Genomic DNA, 24,462 nt, shown 5'->3' with positions numbered 1-24,462 from the left:
TAGAAGTGGAATTTTGATGAAAACGAAGTCCTGTTAGAGCCATCTGGTTCAATAGGTAGAAATGGAAGGACAGTGAAGGACATTGAGTTAAACTATAGCTTCCATGTTGCTTGCTTTGCTATCCTGGGACACAGGGTTGCATGAGGAACTCTCAGATAGATGTATGATTGGTCTAAATGGAAAGTCAAATGCATGTGGGGACTGAAGTTCTAGTTCATGAGCTACGGACACCCCAACTGGAGCTTTTGGGAATTCTCATATTTCTCTTGGAGGAGACAATTGTTATGTGCAGCTAGTGCTGACCTCAGTTCCTGGCACAAAGGGGGAATTCGACAAATGTGCGAAGGGTTATAACAGACACTATTCTTGAGGTCTAGCGTGAAAGGTCATTCATTCCCCCCTTTTTTTTTTTTTTTTAGAAATAGAGCACGTGAGTGGGGGAGAGGGATGGGGGGGGGAAAGAGAGAGAGAGAGAGAGAGAGAGAGAGAGAGAGAGAGAGAGAGAGAGAGAGAGAGAGAATCCCAAGCAGGTCCCACACTCAGCATGGAGTCTGACACAGGGCTTGATTCTGCGACCCTGGGACTGGGATCATGCCCTGAGCCAAGTCAAGAGTCAGATGCTCAACTGACTGAGCCACGCAGGCACCTCATTTCACTTTTAATACCGATGTTAGGGAACTATAGCTGTGTTAGAAATAGTCTTTACCCTTCAGATATTTAATAATGAATCGGGGAATCAGATAAAACCACGTCTAACTAAAATACAAGGTAGTAATGGTTTTCATACACAAAACCTTTTTCACACAGAGCCGTGGAGGTCTGAAAAGCAGGAATTCATAGATCTTCAGGAATATGAAAGGTGTGGAAGGTGAAGTAGATTTGAAAGGTAAAGGAATATTTCATGGAACACACGGCATTGGAGAGGAGTCTTTGGTGATGAGTCTAACTTTGATAGGCTGAGATGGGAGAGGTGAGGAGAAAGACCATTCCTAGTGGCAGACAGAGGTGCAGTAACTATCTTGGGGGAATGATAAGGGCTCCAGTTTGGCTAAAACAAGGGATTAGGGATTGGAAGGAGATAGCTCTGAAAAGTAGGTGAAGGGGTCATGGCTTTGGAGGCCTTGAATGCTGGAGTGAGGAGCCAGTCTTCATTTGCACAAACCACAGATGTTTGAAATGATGGCTAGAAAAATGGAAGACAGGAGGTAGGAGACCCCTTCATTAAGAATCTACATATGGGGGTGTCTGGGTGGCTCAGTTGACTGAATAGCCGACTCTCGGTTTCAGCTCAGGTAACGATCCTGGGGTCATGGGATGGAGCTCCACATGGGGCTCTGTGCTGAGCGTGGACCCTGCTGAAGATTTGCTCTCTCTCCCTCTGCCCCTTCTCTGCTAGCATGCGTGTGTCTGTGCTCTGTCTCTCTCAAAAAAAGTCTCCATACCTAGAACCTAATATGAATCAACTCTGACCTTTCTGCAGCCCCTTCCTGAGCCCATTCCCCGTAACTGTGCTGATCTCTAAGGCATGAGGGGTTCATAAAGCCCAGAATGGGCTCCCCCAGAGCTGGATCTTCTAAACAGGGACATTAATCCCATGTTGTTTGCTGTTGGTTTTTTCAATCCTTCATCAACAATTGACACAACAAGTGGGGGAAAAAGAGCCAAGGCAAGTTGCGGGAAACAGCTTACTTGGGGGTTTGAAAAGAGCCACCAGATTTATGCAGAGGCGCTCAGGAGGTTGCTGGGCAGCCGACAGGGCCGGCCAGACTCTTACTGATCTTGCGGTTCCCCAAGCAGCCGCTGGCTTGCCACATACAGAACGTCAGCCTTTGGAGAAACCCCAGGATGAAACCTGTAAGCCATTCCATTATTTTAAAAACTCATGTCATGGAATTTCTGTATTTTTGTTTCCTTCTTCTGTTTGTGGCCTGAGGAGTAATTAATGACCTGAAACTTCACTACTGAGCCTCCATGAGAAAGGATACCTTCCAAAGGAGGAGTCCGGAGACGGGGCTAAGCTTACGCTGCCATGCAGATTAATGCCTGTCTTGGGGATTTCTCCTTGGTAATTAAAGCCCCAGCTTCTGCCTACTTAAATATGGCTTGAATCGACTTCTGATGTCCCTTTAGTATCTCAAGTTTCAAAGCCAATGTGTCAGTGGCAGCATCCTCAGGGCAGTTTTGCGTTATTGTTTTCCTCTCTGGGAAGAAAATTCTCTTTGCTGATCTCTTTGGGAGATCTTTTCTCCAACAGCAATACGATTGCAGGGTCTAGGGTAGAGTCAAGGGTTGGAATCCCAATTTTCACTCAGTTCAGAGGTAATTTGTTAAAGGACACGCTTTTCACGGATTTAAAGAAATTTCTGCTTTAAAATCCAGTAAGAAAATTTCTGGGTTTTTTGCATATGATGAAGCAAATCAGTATGAATAAAGTCATGATACTGTAAACGCTTTCGGATGTAAAAAAAAAAAAAAGAAAAGAAAAGAAAAGAAAATTTCTGGGTTTTTATCCCAAAGAAATGATTTAAAATGTGTTAAGATTGGAGCGCAAGGCTGATTATTCTAGCCTTGCTTGTGAGAGAGAAAAATTTAAAGTCTAACAATAAGAGATTGGTTAAATAATTCACATTATCTCTATAAAATGAAATATTATATAGCCATCCAAATGGAAGCAACTAGAGTAGTTTATAATAATGAATATAAAAGTCTGTATTTCATGCTACTGCAGTCCCCATATGTCTTGCACACAGAGTGGGTGCTCCAGAAGCTGATAGACATTTTTGGATTTTCATTTTCCTATTTCCAAGAGCAACACTGGGGTGGCAGTAAGCACCGTGGTAAAACGCCAGACATCTCAGCCTGCTTTTCTCTAGCTCAACTGCAATTTTCCTAAGTTATTTTTCCACTGTAATAATTTGTTTTTAGCCTGGTCACTTCTAGGTTGCCAAAATCGACCTATTTTTCTGCCCATAAGTTTGGCTAGCCAATTGGCTAGTGAATCCACCTGGCCACCAATAAAACTCATTACAATTCAGGTTCAGTTGTTTATTCCTTGAGACAGCCAATGAATCATTCAAAGGTTTCTTAGACGTTTCGGAACCACATGGAGGCAGATTCAAAGTGATAGGTCTCAGATACGTAGGTAGTAGGTAGTGAAGATGAAATCACAGCTGGGCCAGCCTCTCAGGTATTTTCAATACCCACCCCCGCCAAGGGATCCAAGCTAGTTTTTATCTGGCGTTACTTCCTTTGTGTTCCCAGGGCAAATTTTGAAGCATTTCCTTGCGTGGCTCTGCCGCTTTTATTAGGGTCCTACTAATAAGCAATGGAAATGAAGATGCCCAGCAGGGAGAAGGAGCTCAGAGGTTGCAAAAAAAAAAAAAAAAAATTCAAGCTCTGGACTTTGTGCCAATTATTTGAAAGTTTAATGAACTGTGGGTGTTGGTGCAAGGCATCCTTAAACGGCTGAGAGCCCCAGTGAATCCAAAGCTGCGCCTCTTTGTGAGTGTCTGCTTTTTCTGGAATCCAAGAAATAAACTTAGGAAATAGTAGGGATATTTTTGCCTTTGTGGGGGTGGAGTGGGGTGGGCAAGATTTCACCACTTTCAAAAAATGATAGGAGGAGGGTGAAAGTCTGAACCTCATTTCTCAGCTGGATGCCCCCAAACAATCAAATTTCCTCAAGTTTCTTCCTGTTACACAATGGGGCTCTTCACACTCTCCTGCTATTTTCAGACTTGCCAGCTGAGAAAGGATTCAAGCTCCAGTTCTCTGAAGCCTGGTTAGTTTAATGGGGTTCTGTTCTTTCTCCCCTTTTCCCTGAATTATGAGATCTGAGTGCCAGGCTGGGGGTAGGAGAGCCAAGAGAGGGGGAAGCGAGTGATATAAAGGCCAAACAGTGTGAAACCCCACCTTAGAATCGACTGCATTTGTCTGTAACGAGAGCAGCTTATGCTTTGGAGACACAAAGAATAAGAAACAATGTAAAAGAGGGTTTGGTGTTGACAGTGCAACAGGAAGACTTCCAAAGCATTTGTAAAGATGAGAAAGTCAGTGGGTTTGTTTTGCAGCTGATCAACGCATTGAGATTTAATAAACACCAGGGTAGATAATAATATAAGGCTGATGAAAACGATGGCTCGCATTAATGAGCACTTGCCGTTCTTGTAAGAGCTTCACGTGTCCTAACTCATTTAATCTGACCAACAATTTAAGAGGTTAGGAATCACCGTTACCTCTATTTCACAGGTGAAGAAACAGAAACATGGAGGGGTTCTAGAACTTGTCCAAAGTTACACAGATGACTGCTGGTACCAAGATTGGGGCCCAGGCAGTCTGGGTATGGAGCCTCAATTCATAACCACTGGCCCCTTACTATCTTCCGTGAGAGATCAAGGCTACTAAGAGTAAAGCAAATAGCCTGAGGCCAGGACCTATGTGTCTCCGGTGCCCAGCTCAGGGCCTGGGAACTACAAGAGCTTAAGCAGCCAAGATCATTACTCTTGAATCCAAGAAAGAGCTTTGTCTTGGAATCAAAAAGGAAATACCACATCAACTTTAGTTTGAGTAAAACACAAAACTAAAAGCCAACAGTGTCTGAGGGTACTAGAAGGAGAAACGAACAGAGGATGAATTATTTTTAAAAATTGCGGGGGCGCCTGGGTGGCGCAGTCGGTTAAGCGTCCGACATCAGCCAGGTCACGATCTCGCGGTCCGTGAGTTCGAGCCCCGCGTCGGGCTCTGGGCTGATGGCTCAGAGCCTGGAGCCTGGAGCCTGTTTCCGATTCTGTGTCTCCCTCTCTCTCTGCCCCTCCCCCGTTCATGCTCTGTCTCTCTCTGTCCCAAAAATAAAAAATAAATAAAAAAAAAATTGCGGATAGCTGTTAATTGAATTGGAAATATCTTTGCCCGCTTCCTTCCCAACTTTCTACCACTTCGGGAGTCCCACGAAATGACTTGTACTCCGGAGTTTAAACTCATGCCCTGAGCTACGTGGAAACATTCAAACTGGCTTAAATTTCCTACTTAGAGATGGAGTCAGGACGAGTATAAAAGCTCCTGAAGTCTTCTGGGAGAAATACAAGAGTTAATTTCCAGGTTAACATCTAAAATTGGTTAAAGAATTGGATATGGCACCATTTTCCTCTGTAGTTTGGCAGCTAGATCAGAAAGCAGAGCTTTGGAGATAAAGGTTCTAACACTGAGACGTGTGTGTATGTGTTGGTGGTAGCTACAAGAAGAAACACAAGACAGGGTGAGAGTAGCCAACAGCCAGGGGTGAGTGAGGTCCTTAGATCACAAGAAATGAGCACAGCGAGAAGTAGATTCAGATAAAAATGAAGCAACTTTTGAGCAGAGGTCAGAATGACCTGAATTGCCTCTGGGGCAAGAAACCTGGGGGCAAGTCTCTTACACTTCTTCAGCCTCAGTTTCTGCATCTCAAAAATGGGAATTTAAATATCAAACTTGAAAGGTTACTTTAAGGATTTAAAGAGAAAGGTCCCTAGGGTGATTTAGGGGGTTAAGCACCCGAATTTGACTGTCAGCTCACGATCTCCTGATTTTCAGCTTGGAGCCTGCTTCAGATCCTCTGTCCACACCACCCTCCCCCGCTCACGTTCTCTCTCTCTTTCAAGATAAATAAATAAAAGCATTTAAGAAAGTTTTAAAGAGAAGACGTGAAAAGAGCTTGTATAGTACTCGGAGCCCAGCAGGTACTCAACAGCTGCTGATTGTTGCTAGAAGTTGGGGTTTGCCAATCCGAGCACTCTTGACATCTTCAGCCCGGTATTTCTTGGTTGTGGTGTGGTGTCTTGTGCACTACAGAAGCTCACCAGCATCCCAGGCCTCTACCCCTGGATTCCTCCCAGTAGGAACCATCAGAACTGTCTCCTGAGGCTGCCAAATGTGCCCCCCTCCTGCCCGCCAGCTGAAAACCACTATTCCATTTGAGAAAGAGGGAACGATCTCTCTTGGGTGCGGTAGGCCATGGAGTAGACAAATTTCCCATTTCATATTGCTTTAAAGGGAAGAAAGAAACACGCAGGAAAGACACATTTGGGGCTCTGCCACGTCTCCCCCAGGTCCCCATTTTTCTAACTGAATGATGAGTTCTCTGAGATGAAAAGAAATCTGACAAAAACAGTTGGAGTTCGGACAGATGTGCTAAACTACCCTCTGAATCCCCGGCTCCCACCCCGGATAAGAAGAGGTGGGGGCCACTCACTGCCTTTATGAAGGCTATTGGACCACGTTTAACAAGCTAATTGGAGAAACATGGCACCAAATACAGTGGCAATTAACCTTCATTTAAATTAAGGAGTTGCTAATCATAAGAAGCTGAAAAAGAGCTGAGACTATAAAATCTGATAAAATGTGGAGATGGTGTGCTGGGAACATTCTAAATGGATTACTTTATTTCCCTTCCTCTGTGGTACAATTCTGGAAAAATACATTTGTTGATGCAAAACGTGTAGTAGTTTGGATAAAGGTTCATTTAAGGTTAAGTCCATACCCTTTTGCAACGTCTACACTTCTTGTCTCAAAGAGTGGGGAGGAAACACACACACACACACACACACACACCCACACACCCCCCAGAGGCTGGAGTGTCAGATTCTGGCAGGTGTGCCTCTGACTAACAAGATACATACTTTGTGGGCTTCAAATAATGTTATTCTTTTTAGCATCAAATACAGTGTACCTGGGGCAGAACTTCAAACACAGTCTCTACGCATCCTCTCACCAAGCACGAAATGCTCTGGAGTTGTCTTGAATATCAGCCCAGCCCACTTGGGGAGGGTGCGCCCTGGCCCGTGGACCTCAGAGGTACACCTGCTGTCAGTTACCAAAGCAGGTCAGTTCTAGGAGAGTCATAATTATTAAATAATTTCCACCAGACTGGATGCTCTAAATCCACCCCTAAATGCATGTTGCTTGGCCTGTGGAAGAACTTATGATCTATTAAAAGAAAATACACAGAAATGAAGTGGAATTGACAAGTTGAGAAAAGACGGAGCAGGGAGAGATAGGGGGAGGGAGAGAGGTTTCTCAGCTCGGAGGCTGCAGTTCTGATTTCCATCTTGGATTACAGCTAAGAAAGATGTAGTTGCGAGGAACCAGCATTGGAGACTCCGAGCATCAGCTCTTTGCCTGCCTTCTTTTGTCCTCTCTTAGCGATGGCCTTAGCCCACACTTGAAAACAGGGAGCCTTATTTTGTTTTGGGGGTTAAAAATCCACCTTCTAGTTGTCTAATGGAGTGGGGTCACAGGAACAGAAAGGTTAACTGGGTGGTTCAACCTAGCAATTGTGGTCTTAGAAGAAGTCCTGAGTCAAGCTCCATCCTTGGGGGAATTGGAGAGAGGAGAGTGTGGGGTAGAGGCACTAAGCAAAGAAAAATTGAGAAGGCCACTACCAATTAAAGGAAGCTGCCTGCAATTTTTATTTATTGGGCTAAGGTCCTACCAGTAGTGGGTGGGAGAATGATTACAATTAATGGCAATAGGGGCACCTGGGTGGCTCAATAGGTTAAACATCTAACTTTGGCTCAGGTCATGATCTCGATGTTCATGAGTTCGAGCCCTGCGTCAGGCTCTGTGCTGACAGCTCAGAGCCTGGAGCTTGCTTCTGATTCTGTGTCTCCCTCTCTCTCTGCCCCTCCCCAGGTTGTGCTCTCTCTCAAAAATAAAATAAACACATTTAAAAAATTATTGGCAATAATAGTGTGGCCATTAGATGCCATTAATTTATCACTTACTGTATGCCTTTCCCTGTGCAAAGTGCCTTGTAGGCATTAACTCGTCCTTTCTTTTCAGCAGCCCTGTGGCATGTGTTATCATTAGCTTCTTTCTACAGGTGAAGTAAGGCTTCCAACTATTAAATACTAGGTCATACAGGGGGTTAAAATCCAGGACTCTGGTGCTTGGCCATTACCCATAAGATCACTGGACTGAGTCTCAGTCCTTCTTCTGCCATTAACTTCTCTGACAACAGGCAAGGTTTCTAATCTCCCAGGGACACATTTTCCAAGGCCTGGTGCTCAATAAAGAGGTGGTAAATTGAATCTGTAGAATGGGGCTGATTCTAATTGCTCTACTTCTCTCTCAGGGTTGTTCTGAGGCTAGATGAGAAAATATTTGGAAGGCATTGAGCATAAAACAAATGTGAGCCATGACACCACTCTGTGCCTGCAATGGGTAAACACTGCTGGTCCCATAAACTGCCTTCGGTCAACATTTATGGATAAAGCAGAGCTTAAATAATGCAGCTTTTTCGTTTTCCACAAAATCTTACGGTGGATATCAATTCTCCTAAATTCCTAGAGTAGTTACTTTAAACCAAACCTCTTGTCACAAGGATTCACCAAAATGGGGGGCAGTGTTTGTTATGTACTCATTCTTAGAGCATTTTGACAGCCCTGTAAGATTTTTTTTTAATCTACTTTACATTAATATGAAAAAAACCCCAAAGCCTCACAGTGTGACTATTTGACATGAGATCTGAAAATGGCTCAGCATATCCTGACACAGAAATCCAGGCAGAAGATTGGCTTTAAAACTGTACTCTAAGGAACATGACAAAATGATCTAACCAGATATGACATTTCAATTCACAACCACGCCACCATTCAGGTGGCCCTTTCTGCTTTCTGAGAACTGTAATTTATTCATCTGTACAAGAAGGCATGCACTGTAGTGACGTCCACTGGCTGGTTGATTCTTCTGGCCCGACTTTCTTGCTATTGCGTCATTCAGCATCATTAACAATTACGTTACTTCTGAAGGCACTCATATTTTCAGTTTTACTTAAAGGTGTACCATCCTGTCAAACATATTCAGTAGAAAGAGATACTTTTTTTAAAAAAAAATAGCCATTGGTAAGCATGGCCCCATTCTGTCTGAAATTGCTCACAACTGCTTGCAAATATATAGGAATCAGTCCTGGGAATCTCTGATTTATAATACCTACTGATCCTGGACACTTTTAAAGCTTGTTTTCTATCATTGACATCTTCCATGTGCAACAGAGATAAACAGCAGCACAAACAGAACCTTCTAGTTATTCTAGCATCAGAGATTTATAGCAGTCATTCCAGGACTCCAAATAGATTTCAAAGGCAAATAAAAAGCCATGATGGCATCAAATGAATAGAAAAGTCTAGGGGTTATAGTGTCTGGTTTCTCTGTATCCAGGGTAAGACAGTCTAGGGGTGGTCCAGGTGTATCAACCAATTGGTCTTACCCGCCCCCACCCCTTGAACTTCATAGCATAATGCCTGTCAGGACTTTGGACCCTCTTGCAGGGTGGTTATGAATTCGGACCCTGGAGTTGGAAACCTGGGTTCAAATTCTCTATGCTTTATTAGGGATGTGACCTGGGAGAGCCAGGTACCTCTCCGAGCCTCCCTTTCCTCATCTCTACATGTGAATAATAACATAAACTAGGGCTGTTGTGACTATTAGCTTCACACTTAGTAGAAATTCAATCAATACCAGTAGACATTATTGTTCTTACTACCAACATCATTACCAATCTCATGACTCTCCTATACACTGATCTTATCTATGCTTGATGTGTAACATCATGTCCTAGAGGACTATAGAGCAAGATGGGAAATTGTTGTAGATGTGAGCTAGCTTAAAATGATACCCGACTTCTTTAAACTGCTTGAATTAGTTCACATCACTGTAATATGGTAGCTTTGTTGTTTCATAGGAAAAGATTTATTTGGAGAACGAATAAATGAAGGAAATAATGTGTGTTTTGTTAAAAACAAAGCGACAACAAAAAAAGAAGAGATGGTAACAAGATCTGAGATGACCAAGTAATGATCAGTAGCCATCTTTCTGAATAAACAGGATGGACTGAAAACGAGTACCATCATTGTTAACATAGCATTTGAAAGTTTTCTTAGGTTTGAACCACCTTCTTGAGACCTTGCTCACGGTGTGGATTTTCTGTCCTCTGCCAACTCACAATTAGAGGTGGGTAGAATAGCCCACTCTTTCTCCCCCAGTTGTGGCCTCCTCATGGTGGGGTCAGAATTGAAATGGCTTGCCATTTGCAGTTGTAATGGCATCATACTGATCCTTGACATTCATTCTGCTTCTGTGACTCTTAGGACTCAGGCTCATTTGTCAATGAACTTTCATCTGCTAAGTAATGAGTATATCAGTTGTTTAATATCACGGAAGTTTCATCTAGGAGCCTTTCCTTTTTTATTACTAGAAAGATCTCTCCTGCCCCTCCCCTTCTTCCACCATGTAATAAGACAGAACCTACCCAGTGTAGTACACAATTCAGGATTTCATTATATCCTGCTGGATGGGAGACACTATTTACACAGAGATGAAGCAGCATACCTTCACAAGATTATTTCACATGAGGAGAATGTGGTTTTATAGAACAAAATACATCTTTTTCCACTTGGTGAGCAAACTAGGTGAGTCAACATCTTCTCTCAGGAAGTCAGGACATTTCCTCTGACTTTAGAATTCTGTAACAGTGTCCACATGTACTCATGCACGGATGCATGCATGTTGGTTCTGTGGTACATATATAGCAATCTTTTTGCATATCTGCACATCACATGAGGGATAAGCCCAAGTTAGGTGACTCTCTTTTTTTTTTTTTTTTTTTTTAAATTTTTTTTTTTTTCAACGTTTATTTATTTTTGGGACAGAGAGAGACAGAGCATGAACGGGGGAGGGGCAGAGAGAGAGGCAGACACAGAATCGGAAACAGGCTCCAGGCTCCGAGCCATCAGCCCAGAGCCTGACGCGGGGCTCGAACTCCCGGACCGCGAGATCGTGACCTGGCTGAAGTCGGACGCTTAACCGACTGCGCCACCCAGGCGCCCCTAGGTGACTCTCTTAAAGGTAATTTAAAACCATAAAGACCAGTAGCTTCAATTTGGGAGAAAAAAAAAGGACACCTGTTCAAAGATTCAAGTTCTGTGCATTACTCTTCTTTTTCCAAGATAACATATTAAAGGGTTACAAATTTGAATTTTGGGGGGGTCCTTTCAAACTGAATCACAAAGCTCTGCAAATTGGGATTTCATCCAGTTATCCTTCAAACTGTGCTTATTTTTAAAGTTCAGGTCTCCATAATATATAGATTAGGTTAGATATCCGTAAAATTTATTTCACTTACATAATCCCTAAAAGAATTTTGAAAAATTATTTTCCCACTTCTATATAGTTGACATCTAATTTTGTTCTTATTAAAAATCTACATAGTTCTTGGGGTGCCCGTAGGTTAAGCTTCTGACTCTTGATTTCAGCCCAGGTCATGATCTTGTAGTTTGTGGGATCAGGTCCTGTGTCGGGCTCTGTGCTGACAGTGTGGAGCCTGCTTGGGATTCTATCTTTCCCTCTCTGCCCCTCCCCACCCACTCTCAAAATAAGTAAGTAAGCAAGCAAACAAAAAATCTAAATAGTTCAAAGAACATAATTTCTGGCAATACATATTTCTATTTTAAAACATACCCATTGTATCCATTTTTAAATGAATCCAATGGAGTATTCGATAATCTCTATCTTCCATTAAAAAGTAATAAAAGAGTTCCTCTTTAGCAGTTGGAAATTTTACATGGGATTTTTGTTTGGTATGGATATGTGTTTCCATTGTACTTCCATCACAAAATTATACCCTAATACAATGTTTTTTATATTGGAAAGCATTTTATCAATCACCCTATTACATGTATGAATATATATGTTTGTAAGTTTAAATAACTTCTACCCATGACCCTAATGTTTTAAGTGTCAAAAATTTATTTTGGGTTGAGTGATATTATTAGTAAATATTTTTAATGCACAATTGTTCCAAACGATATAAATATATTATACATTTTAATAATTATTAAATTTAAAAAGTAAACATTTTATTAGAAATGTGTGGGGCTTTTTCTTCAATTAGTTTATATATTTTTGTGGGGGGACAAATATTACTTATTTCTAGAATGGGCTATGATTCAGCCTAAATTCTCTTCCCATTTTTCATTCTATAGATGTGCTGAGAAAGCTTGCTTGCATAAATGAGTAGATGAGAACAGATGGAGTTTTGTTATGGCAATGCCATTAATTTCTTTGAATTCCTTCTGAGTTATATGTCCTGATCACATCGTGATCTGTCATCAGAAAATTGTTTTTTAATGGTCCATCAGCTGATGAGTAGATTAGGACTTTTCAATATTATTGAAATAAAGAAATTGTTAACCTCCTTATATGCAAAAGAGTGCATTACTCAGGCATTAGAATCACTTGCTTTCATCGCCAACAACATCAATATTTCAAATGGTCCCTTTTTAATTAGCACCTGAATGGTTTTGCCTCCTAGCAATGTATTGTGTGGTGATACCTGGGATGGAAAGGAAGGATGTTTTTCTTTTGTAAAACGTGAATAGGTAATTAAGAAAGAAGACAGCCGGGTATTTTCACATGTAGAACATTCTCATAAATTTTAGGCAAATGTACATGTGAAGGTTGAGAAGTTGAAAATTTATTTCCTTAACCATTATCCCGGCCACTGTGCCCCTCCAAGAGTTGTTGTGCTCCTATAAGTGTGTGTGTGTGTCCCCATCTGGGTATTCTGGGCTGTACTGGTTTCACCCATGTGAGTCCTTGGATCAGTGTATAAGGAAAAAGAAAGTGGGAGGAGGATTGGTGGTGGAAAGAGACAGAGATTAGGAGAGACTGGTGTGTGTGGGGTATTCAGGGATGGAAACTTCTATGCCCAGTCTATCCTATACTAACAAAACAGTGCATTTCAGATAAGCACAAGTCACACTGTCTGAATAACCAGTGAAAAAAAAACGGTTGACTGGCTCCATAATGCTGGAATTATAAATAAATCTACAGCAAGCCTCACTTGTCTTCCCTTGATCTCATGAGATTTCCAACCATTTATTTCAGAGGTTTCCAGTAAGTCTTCTGATACCTTTCCAGTTCAGGGGCACAAAGGAATGGCAGACATCATGCTTCTGTCTCAGATTCAAGAGGTGTGGATGAAAAGGAATGTGATTAAAAAAAAAAAAAAATACTCGCCCCGAGGGCTTGCATAACTCCAAAGCCCTTCAAGCCGAGGGAAAGAAATCAGAGGGGACAGAGACAAGTTATATCAAGAAATAAGCCACTTACAATGAGCGGGCCCCGGTTGTTCTCCCGGTACTTGTTCTGGAAGAAAATGTAAACGACGGTGGCAGCCAGGGAGTAGAGGAAGGCGAAGACAGCAACCGTGACGAAGAACTCGGCGGAAGATGAGGAGTCACCAGTCAATGCCAGCTTCTGCTGCTCCTTCCCTTCGCAAGTGGGCACTTCAAACGTCACCTGGTGTAACCTAAAGTGCCAGATGAAGGAGACTCTTTACAATGCGATGGAGACCAAGTGAGGGGCTGGGTGTCTACACGTTGTAAAGCAAAGCAGGGGTGATTGGGGAGTTTTACGGCATGCTTCTGGGAGAGGTTCATTAAAGAAACTGAGGTTACCGCTGGAAACATGGAAGAAATGTCACAGGAAAACATCCTTCCACTGGGTTTCCCAGTAGCTAGTCACTCGAGACAGAGGGGAGGAGGGGAGGGAAAGGGAACCTGAAATGACGATAAATTACACTACATGACATCCTCCTGCTCAAATTGCCCAGCGCTTTCTCATTGTGCTTGGACTCAATCCCTAACTCCTTAATAAGACCCAGCAGGTCTTACATCAGGTCCTTATGGCACAGTCCTGACTTGTGGTCATTTCAATGTTCCCTTTTCCTCACTCTGTCCCCTGACATTTTCCATAGCTGGCTCCTTCTTGGTATTCCTGTGTCTGCTCAAAGGTCATCTTCTGGGAGAGCCTTTTTCTGACCATTAAGCTAAAATAGTTCCTTTCCTGTAGACATTTTCTATCCCAGTGCCCTGGTTAACGTCATTCATAGCACTCATCACTAGCCACACTGTTTTGGTGATGTATTTAATTCCTTGTTTTCTTCTGTCTTCACTGCCCCTTCCATGGTGATGGAATCTTGATTTTCTTCTTCTTTGTATATCTTGAATGACTGACACTTGTTAGGCATTCAGTATATAGGACTTGGATAAATGAATGAACATTCTTGATTCTGTAAGATGACGGATCGATACTAATTTGATTGAACTTTTAGAACTTCTATTTTAGAGAGTAAGTTCTATTAGGAAAGCATTCAGGCTTAGTGTGTTACCTAATAGAGAAAAATAAGGTTTGGGGGCTAATACTTTCTGCTCAATAAACGACACCTAAGGAAGTATGTTATAGCCAGTACAGTAGCTCATGTTGTCAACTAGGTGGTAAACTGTAATTTAATATAGGAGCCAAAATTGTGCTTCGTAAGAAATGACTAAATTATTCTTTGAGTATTAGGGAGGCATTTGAAAATAGCCATAGCAACGATATCAACAAAGTGCCACTTGGAAAATTATCTACGAAAGTAACAATAATGATAAAGCCATCGGTGAATCTGGTCATTTCCCAATTTACGCATAGAAAGTATTTTTTTTAACTAAGCAAAACTTGATGCCTTTAAAACAGATCTGTCGTGTACATTCTCTTATACTTTAGATAATACTATAATGATAAAATAGTAATGACAATAGCAAACTAACATTGGAACATTTCTTATGGCCCAGATAATTGTGTTTTATGCTCATTGTTTAATTGAATGCCCAATGGCAACCCTATGATGTAGGCACTTTATTGCCCCCTCCCCCTTTACAGAATAAGAAATGGGCTTAGAAAGATTAAGTAGTTCATCCTAAACCACAAGGCTGGTAAATTGGGCAGGGATTTAAATCTGTGCCTGACTCCAGAGCTTGAAGCTCATCGCAATCACTAGAGGCCTTGCTACAAACATACATTCCAGGGCCTTGTGCTGGATCTAGTGAACCAGAATCTCTAGGGACGTGGCTCTGTTGACAGCTAATGCAGGGACGTCCAGTATCCCTCAGCTTTTTATTTCTCAGAAACCCAGTCTTTTCTACTATTGCCTGACTTGAGAAAGAGCTGTTTACACCATCTACTTGATCCTGCTTGTATTTACTGAGGCTCCTCCTGCTTCTCACCCACCAGAAAGGTGTTCTGCTTTGTAGCCCAATTCAGGAAAAGAGAAGCATTCGTCATGGTCACATTGTGCAGTTCCTTTCCTCCCCTTGCCAGAGAGATTAAAACATTTCTCCATGGTTTGGTCTGTGGGAAGGCTGAAAAATGAAATGGACTTAAAAGGTAATCGTGCCAATGATTCTCAAATAGGTGATTTTCAGGTAATGCATACCTTTCTCTCATGACTTCATAATAGGTCATTATTCAACAAATTTTTAGCAAGTGGCCAGTAGTTCATACAATGGCTAGATGCTGTGGTAGAGTGAGAAACGTAGGATGGCCCCTGCCCGTGTTGAACTTCAAGTTTAGAGAGAAAATACAGGTTTCCTGAGAGGAGCCCGAGGCTAGCCTGGGCGGGGTGGTCAATGTAAAATACCCTATGGAAGTGACTTTTAAGCTGCAGCCTGAAAAATGGGTAGAAATGATCCATATAGAAAGTTAAGAATGAAAACACCATGAAATATGACTATACATCCACCAGGGTGGCTATAATAATAATAAAAAAAAAAACAACCCAGTAAGATTGGAATAGCAAGTGTTGGCAAGATTGGGTAAGAATAACAAGATAAGACTGGAATAACAAATTCTAATTAGACAGAATTGGAACTTTCATCTATTGCTGGTGGAAATGTAAAACGGTGCAGCCACTTTGAAAAAACAGTCTGGCAGTTTTTCAAACGGTTAAACATAGAGTTAGCATATGATCCAGCAATTCCACTTCTAGACACATACCCAAGAGAAACGGTAACATTTGTCTGCACAAAAACTTGTACAAGAATGTTCACAGCAGCACTATTCATAATAGCCAAAAACTGAAAACAACAAACAACACAAATGTCTATCGATTGATGAATGGATAAATAAAATGTGGCATATCGATGCAATGGAATATTATCTATCAACAAGGAATGGAGTGCTGAGCGAACCTTGAAAGCATTCTGCTAAGTGGAAAAAGTCAGTCACAAAGGACCACACATTGTATGACTCCATTTGTATGAAATGTTCAGAAAAGGCCAATCTATGGAAACAAAGAGTAGGCTGACATTTGCCTAGGGCCGGGGGGACGATGGGAGAATCCAAAATGACGGCTAAGTGTTACAGGATTTCTTTTTTCTTTTTTTTTTTTTTCAAGGTTTTATTCACTTTTTAGAGACAGAGACAGAGCATGAGTGGGGGAGGGGCAGAGAGAGAGAGGGAGACACAGAATCCGAAGTGGGCTCCAGGCTCCGAGCTGTCAGCACAGAGCCCGATGCGGGGCTCAAACCCATGAACTGTGAGATCATGACCTGAGCCGAAGTCAGACGCTCAACCAACTGAGCCACCCAGGCGCCCCTGGATTTCTTTTTTGGGTGACAAAAATGTTGTGGAATTGACTGTGATGATGGATGTGGTGATGTGAATATACTTAAAACCATAAAGTTGTACATTTTAAGTGAATGAATTGTATAGTATGTGACTTACATCTCAGTAAAGCTGTTAAAACATAGGCCACAAAGAGCATGCACCAAGACCCTGCATAGGCCAGGAACACAGCATATGGGGAGAGATGAAATATGTCTTGGAAAACTGGAACATGGCGGGAAAAGGAAATGAGTGGTTTCAGATGAGATGGACAAGTCCTCAGGGGCCCTCACTGTGGGGTATTGTGGGCCAGGTTATAGTTTTGGGTCTTTATCTTAAGTCAAAGATGGGAAAGATTTTCCTATAATGAACAACATGTAAGACAAAAATAGCAGGCAGGGCTATGTCACCTGCTGCAACTATTCAGAGGTATGCACACTTGCTTTCCAGATGCCAGGATTAGTGGTGCTTCTGATACGCCAGTCCCCTCAGCTGACGTGCACAGACTGGGTCTGCAATGTTGGTCTGTGGTGGGGGTGGCAGGCAGCGGGAGAATAAAAGAATTGGGTGTTGGATTTTTTTTCCCTGTGCAATCAGCTGAATATCATTTCCCCTATCGCTAACTTATTACGTTGATTTACAGTAAATGTTAATTGTGGTTATCTGTACAAGGCACAGGCACGCAAAAATCACTAACAAATCTGCTGCACTTATTAACGCCAGTGATTTATAGCTTGGTATTTGGCCCACCAGTCACACTGGGGTGAAATCAAGGGAAAGAGGGGAAAAGGAAGTGCGTTCTAAGCTAATGCCTCGTCCGTGGAAGGGAGTAGGGATCATTTATAAAGAACGAGCACGTCAGCTCAAAATAGTCTGAGCATAATAATTCATAGGACTGAACATTTTTAATGCTATACAATTGGTACATATTGCTAAACACACATATTTTAACAGAGGGGGTATTTTAAGCATCAGATAGATACACACGCGTAAATATGTGTTTTATTCTGGAGGAAGAGAGTTTATAGTCAGCAAGTGTTCAGCAGCTGTAATAATTTTGGAAGCAAGTATCATTCATTTAGAACCTAAACAAGGGAAGAACTGTTCTGTATAGCCAGAGTGTGTCAGTTGACAGAACCTGGAAGCCAAGGGGACCACCTCTGATCCCGTGACGAACTCGTCATGAAGCAACTGCTGAGCCTGCAAAAGGGACCAAATCCAACTGTGTTGATTTCAAATGTATAATTCCCTTCAGGGTGGGCCTCAGTCAACGGGTAGTTGAATTTCGTTGGGTCTTACTGCATTGTGTCTACCAAAGAAAAGCGTCCATGGTAGAGTAGATTTTTAAAAAATTTTTTACCAACGCATAAACAACACGTAAACATCTCACTGCTGCTTCACTTACACGAAAGGGGCTGCTAGGCACCCACAGCTTTTAGTTCTGTTTGTGGGGCCTGGAAAAATATTAAGAAAGTTGGCACTGCTTTATTAATGAAAATATTTACAATAGCAACCACTGACATGTTTCAGCCTCCAGGCATTGTGCTAGCTTCTTTACCAACATGATTCTCATCTAATGCTCATAACGCTCATAGGTAGGTGCTATTACTATGACCGTTATACACAGATGAGGAAACTAAGGCTTGGAGTGTGCAGTGAGCTTGCCTGAAGTCATGTAGCTAGTGGAGGGCAGGGACGAGGCTTGAATGCAAGCAGATTAGGTGGAGCCTACACTAATAACTACTGTACGTTTCTGCCCCTCTTTCTCAGAAGTTACGGCATCCTTAGATTTCCAGCTGAATGTCTATAAAAATGACCAAGCCATCTCGGAGTGTCTGCGTGGCTCAGCTGGTTGTGTGTCTAAGTCTTGATTTCAGCTCAGGTCATGATCACATGGTCGTAGGACTGAGCTCCGTGTAAGGCTCTGTGCAAACAGCTTGGCGTTCTCTCTCCCACACGTTCTCTGTGTCCCCCTCTTTCTGCCCCTCCCTCACTCATGCTCTCTCTCTTCCTCTCTCAAAAATAAACATTAAAAAAACAAGGTTCCCATGAACAAGTTTTGATCTAGGTCATTCTAACATCTGCTTCCAAAGCAAGCAGAGGGCAAATGAACTTGAATGCCTCGTGCACTGAAATTGTGATCATTGTAGGACCTGTGGTTCTTTACACAAAGTGAGGTATTCAGTACAGGAAGACACAGATTCATGTGTATGCAGCACTGTACCATTAGGGGCATCTGGTAGTAAGAGTTTGAAATTATTGACATTATCTTTCACCTGCTGCAGAAGAAAAGAGGACTAATGCCCCTAACAATGCATCTGGGGGGTGGCTCAGGGAGGGACAGGAATGACATGTCCCAATGGTGGCGGTCCCCCAGGAGCAAATGTGGGAAGCATCAAGGGTGTTGGGGAGCAAACTGCTGTTACAGAATTTCTCATCCCCAGAATTAAAGTCGCCAAGGGACAATCAGAGGGCAACTGGCAAATTGTGGTGCTAAGCACGTTTCTCTTCACTTGATCATTTTCCACAGCCCCTGTTTCAATATCCTTTTATCAGCTGATAGAGACTTTAATCCTCTTGCTCCTTCTTCTTCTCTCTTCCCAGTATAAAATATTGGCATTTGTCTGGTTTTAGATTGACTTTTCTTTCACTAGCCATATGTGTATGCATAATAAATGCGTTTGTGTGTGCTCGTATACACTCACACACACCTCTGCTTGCTTAGCCTAGATGATTCACAGCATAAATCACTACAAAATCCTGAGAGTTTAGCAACACGTTCACACACTAGAGCTCCTTTTTTTCTCTCCAGCAACCTTCTCCATTCTATAGATGAGGAAGTTGGAGCTCAGTCATCTTGAAAGAATCATCAAAGATCACCCAGTTGGCATAGAGAAGGAGCAAACTTGGAAACCAGCTCTGAGGTGTTTTTTTCTTTCTTATGATGCAAATTCCACCTCTAAGTTTTCCAAGCTACTGAATTCTCCATTATGCTCAAGTCCTTCAATCCTTCAAGAGGGATGGGTTGAGCCCCATGGGCCAGTCATTGGAGAAGCCAAGCAATGAGTTGTGAGGCACTGGAGTTGAGATTTTCTAGGAGGATGAAAAGGACAAGTCCCTCTGTCTGCCATGTCCCTGGTTTTCTTACTGTACCTGGAGCAGGGCATGGGACGATGCTATATGGGATAATGACGATTCTACCACTACTACTGCCACTGCTGGATGCCAATCACCAATGACACTTATGGCCAGGCCAGGCACTATGCCAAATGCCTTCACATCTTATCTCATTTGGACCTTCAAATCTGATGAAGTGGGTACTATTTCTCTTCTGTTAGTGGTGAGGAAAGTGAGGGGAAGGGAGGTTAAGTGACTTGTTGATGTAAGGGCCTGAAAACAGAGACTATCTGACCTCAAAGCTTTTATTCTTAAGCTCCTATATGAAACAAATACAGTGCTATTATTTTTTCTTTACCCCTCACCTGTCTACTGACTTCTTGGACAACTGCTGGATTTTCTGATTGCCTTCCTATGTCTGGCTTTCCCTTTTGCTGCTTTCAGTTGTTTTTCAACAGATGAGTGGTCGTGGGATGAACGAATGGAGGCTGTGGCCTTTTGTTCCGCTGCTCCCCTGGCTCATGGGTGATTTCAAACTGGTTCTAAAGACTTGCATATTGATTAGAGCAAGGTTTTCCCTTATGCCACCAGCTCGTTATGAGGCATGTTTCTATGCTATGGTCAAAATCTGGGGAGAATGACTTCTCAGGGCTGCAGGTATAGGATCTGTTTGGGGTGGAAAGGGCAGAAGATGGGGACAAGGTGGGGACTCAGAACAGTCTTGGGAAATATGCCAGTTGCAGTGAGAACTCAGAGAGGGCTCCAGTACTTGGACTTAGGTTGCTAAAGTTGGAAACTTCAGCTTGAAGTTGACGTCCTCAGCTTGCCAAGGAGAAGGGATGGAGTTTGTCCAAGACTCAGGACATACTGACCAGAAGTATCAGTATATGCAGGATGCCTCTGCTGACTAAAAGGGTCATTACCAGACTCTATCCAACATCAAAGCAAGCAGAAATATAAAACAATCTAGTTCACAAACATCCTAGGAGTGCCTCAGGGATTCTAATGATGCTGTTTGTTCCCAGGAAGGTCGGTGGACCTGTACTCCCGTCTGCTAGAACTAAGAGATCTCCAGCTTCCTTATCTTCAGGTAAATGGCATTTTTTGCCAGCCAGAATCATTTTTGAGACATTTTTGTCCTAACTTGAGTTGAATCAAAATCAGCTTCGTCTCTTGTAACAACAGCATATATTCACTAAAAGTGTTTTCTTAAAAGACAAAAACAAAGTGAAAGACAAAATGCTGTACTTCGGCTCTTCAACACAATAAGGGCATTTCTCCTTGATGTGATTATGTATCAAATGTATTAAAGTTTATTGTCTCCATAGGAGGAACTTTCTTTTTTTTTCAAACTGTTTTAGAAGTTTATTTATTTTTGAGAGAGAGAGAGAGAGAGAGAGAGAGAGAGAGACAGACAGACAGACAGAATCCAAAGCAGGCTCCAGGCTCTGAGCTGTCAGCACAGAGCCCTATGTGGGGCTGGGGCTCCGGACCGCACGATCATGACCTGAGCCGAAGTCAGAGGCTTAGCTGACTGAGCCACCCAGGTGCCCTGATAGGAGGAACTTTCCATTATGTTCTGTGCTCTCCACTTTACCATTAGAGAAGGTAATTTTTTGAAGGACAGTAATAATACATCCTGAACACAGGGAACTGAGTTAGACACTGGAAAATGCTATCAAGGTTACTGCAAACAGTGCTCTCTTCTGCACAATTTCTTGTGCTTGCCCCCATGAGGACATGGCTGGAAAGTGACCGTCCCACCCCCCCCCCCCCCAACCAGTTTGTGGCTTTCATGTCTACTGGCCAAAAAGATACTTATCCGATTTACTGTAAATGTATTATGTTAAGAAGGATCTTTTTGAATTTCATCCCCCTCCCCGCAAGTTTGTGTTTATACAAACATTTCAAAATAAAAAGACTACAAGGTGATTAAGAAGAAATGGACTGGTGGAGGTCATGGCCTGTCCTACAGTGGAACCAAGAGAAGGAAACTCTATAAAACCCATTAAAATGGCTTGCAAAGAGGCACTGCCATACTCATGAAGCTATGATTTATTAATTTTAGTTTCTTCAAATAGAATTTGAGTCATAGAGGACTCAGACTGACTCTACATTGTCAAATTAAAATAGATAATGAGGTCATTATCTGTATATTGCAGAGAAAATCCTTTTCTCCTATCTTTTTTTTTTTTTTTTTTAAATTTTTTTTTCAACGTTTATTTATTTTTGGGACAGAGAGAGACAGAGCATGAACGGGGGAGGGGCAGAGAGAGAGGGAGACACAGAATCGGAAACAGGCTCCAGGCTCTGAGCCATCAGCCCAGAGCCCGACGCGGGGCTCGAACTCACGGACCGCGAGATCGTGACCTGGGTGAAGTCGGACGCTTAACCGACTGCGCCACCCAGGCGCCCCCCTTTTTTCCTATCTTGTTTGCCTTCCTTGAACTGTGGTACTGTACTCAAGTGAATTATGAAACAAAAATAGTTCCACAGTTTTCTTTCTTAAACTTAAATGTCCACATAACTGTCTATCTATCCATTTTATTTGGTTGGTATAGAAATGTTTTATGAAAAAACAATGTAAAAGATTTGACTAAAAGAGAATTATAACATTAATAAACACAAGGTAGCATGGGTGAGGGCAGCGGAAATCTGTCCGATTTTACTTTTTGTTTAAATATAGGTCAAATGGATTTGATTCATTAATTCAGTCAAAATATGCTATTTAAAAAATTCAGTCAATATAGAAATGTTAATAGGAAAATGTAAGCTCCTTTATAATTCCATCCTCAGTATTAACAACTTACAATAATGAAAATCAAACAGGGTTTTTAACTTGCTGTTTATTTAATAATATGGTTAATACATGCGTTTTCTTTAAAGGAAGATCTACCTTATTTTTAACAGTCATAAAATATATGCATAGGATAGATGAATTACAGGGCCAGAATTTTCTGTATAGTTACGTTGTGCAGTTTCACAATAATTTTTTAAAGGGTCCCCCACTGGTGGACATTTTGATTGTTTCCAATCTTTCTCTTAAAACAATGCCTTGAACATTTTTTTTTTTTTTTGATCTTTGTATGATAACTTTCTTTGGATAAATTTCTACAAGCAGAAGTTCTGGGTAAATGAGTAGATTAGTCAGGGTTCTCTAGAGAAACACAACTAATAAAGATATATATTTTAAGGAATATAAGGAATTTATTTTAAAGGATTGGCTCATATGATTGTGGGTCCTGGCAAGTCTGAAATGCATAGTGCAAGCTGGTAGGCAAAGGATTCAGGCAAGAGTTGATGTTACAGTCTTGAGTCCAAAGCCAAGAAAACCAGAGTTTCTGCATTGCAGTCTGAAGATAGAATGCCGTCTTTTATAGGAAACTTCAGTCTTTGCTTATGAAAACCCTCAACTAATTGGATGGAGTGACTCACGCCCTGGAGAAGACTGCTTTATTTACTTAAAGTCAACTGCTTGTAAATGTCACTCACATCTAAAAAAAAAAAAAAAAAAAACCTTTATAGAAACATCTAGCCTAGTGTTTGGTAAAAACCTGATCACTATAGTCTAGCCCAGTAAATACATAAAATTAACCATCACAAGGGGTATGGATGGATTATTTCTAGGGTCTTTGGTAGGAATTGCCAAAAGGCCCTGCTGAAAGGTTGTAGGAATTTGCACTCCCATAAAGAGTGTACTGAGGTTGTCCCATTTGCTTATTGTTTTTCTCTTTTATTTTTTATTTTTTTTTAATTTTTTTTTCAACGTTTTTATTTTATTTTTGGGACAGAGAGAGACAGAGCATGAACGGGGGAGGGGCAGAGAGAGAGGGAGACACAGAATCGGAAACAGGCTCCAGGCTCTGAGCCATCAGCCCAGAGCCCGACGCGGGGCTCGAACTCACGGACCGCGAGATCGTGACCTGGCTGAAGTCGGACGCTCAACCGACTGCGCCACCCAGGCGCCCCTGTTTTTCTCTTTTAAACAGGCTTTTATTGGGGTGCCTGGGTGGCTCAGTCAGTTGAGTGTCCAACTTTTGGTTTTGGCTCAGGTCAATATCTCATGGTTCATAGGTTCAAGCCCTGCATCGGGCTCTGAGCTGACAGTTTAGGATTCTATAATCTTTTTTTTTTTAATGTTTATTTATTTTTGAGAGAGAGAGACAGAGCGTGAACAGGGGTAGGGGCAGACAGAGATGGGACACAGAATCCGAAGCAGGCTCCAGGCTCTGAGCTGTCAACACAGAGCCTGATGTGGGGCTCTAACTCACAAACCATGAGATCATGACCTGAGCTGAAGTCAGACACTTAACCGACTGAGTCACCCAGGCACCCCTGACAGTGTAGGATTCTAAAAGCTGCCTGCTTAGAATTCTCTGTCTCCCTGTCTCTGCCCCTCCCCTACTTGTGCTCATGCTCTCTCTCTGGCAAAATAAATAACTAAAATTAAAAAAATAAAAATAAGAAGTTTTTATTATAGAAAATATCAAATCTACATAAAGTAGAGACTATCATACTATCACCTCCATGTTTCTGTTCCCTGTGATAAACCATCCCCAACTCATGGCCAATCTTTTTTTATCTCAACTACCACCCGGTGCCTCCCACCATCACCTCTTTCCCACCAGTGGATCATTTGGAAATGAATACCCGACATCATATAACTCCATATTCTGTAAATATTCAGTATGTACGTTTAAAAGATCAGAATTCTTAAAAATACAACCACAACACTATTAAATTCAAACCTCAATTCTTGGGGTGCCTGGGTGGCTTGGTCGGTTAAGTGTCTGACTTTGACTCAGGTCATGATCTCGCTGTTCATGGGTTTGGGCCTGCATCAGGCTCCGTGTTGACAGCTCAGAGCCTGGAGCCTGCTTCAGATTT

General features: G+C 42.0%; 1 protein-coding gene and 1 non-coding gene across 3 annotated transcripts in view; one reads left to right on the top strand and one right to left on the bottom strand.

Annotated features, from left to right (window-relative positions):
• Positions 1–24,462, bottom strand: part of SYNPR (synaptoporin) — a 314,555-nt gene that overhangs the window by 35,345 nt on the left and 254,748 nt on the right. For both annotated transcript variants that reach the window (XM_030307164.1, XM_032592333.1), the window contains one exon: positions 13,144–13,342. In XM_030307164.1, coding sequence (XP_030163024.1) covers positions 13,144–13,342 — 199 coding nt within the window. The remainder of the gene's footprint in view (positions 1–13,143; positions 13,343–24,462) is intronic.
• Positions 2,400–2,462, top strand: LOC115509510. Its single transcript, XR_003967398.1, has one exon. It is a non-coding gene; the product is annotated as a small nucleolar RNA Z39 (small nucleolar RNA).

This window comes from Lynx canadensis, chromosome A2 (genome assembly GCF_007474595.2).
Source record: "Lynx canadensis isolate LIC74 chromosome A2, mLynCan4.pri.v2, whole genome shotgun sequence".
Lineage (NCBI taxonomy): Eukaryota > Metazoa > Chordata > Mammalia > Carnivora > Felidae > Lynx > Lynx canadensis.
This window is presented reverse-complemented; position numbering and strand designations above follow the sequence as displayed.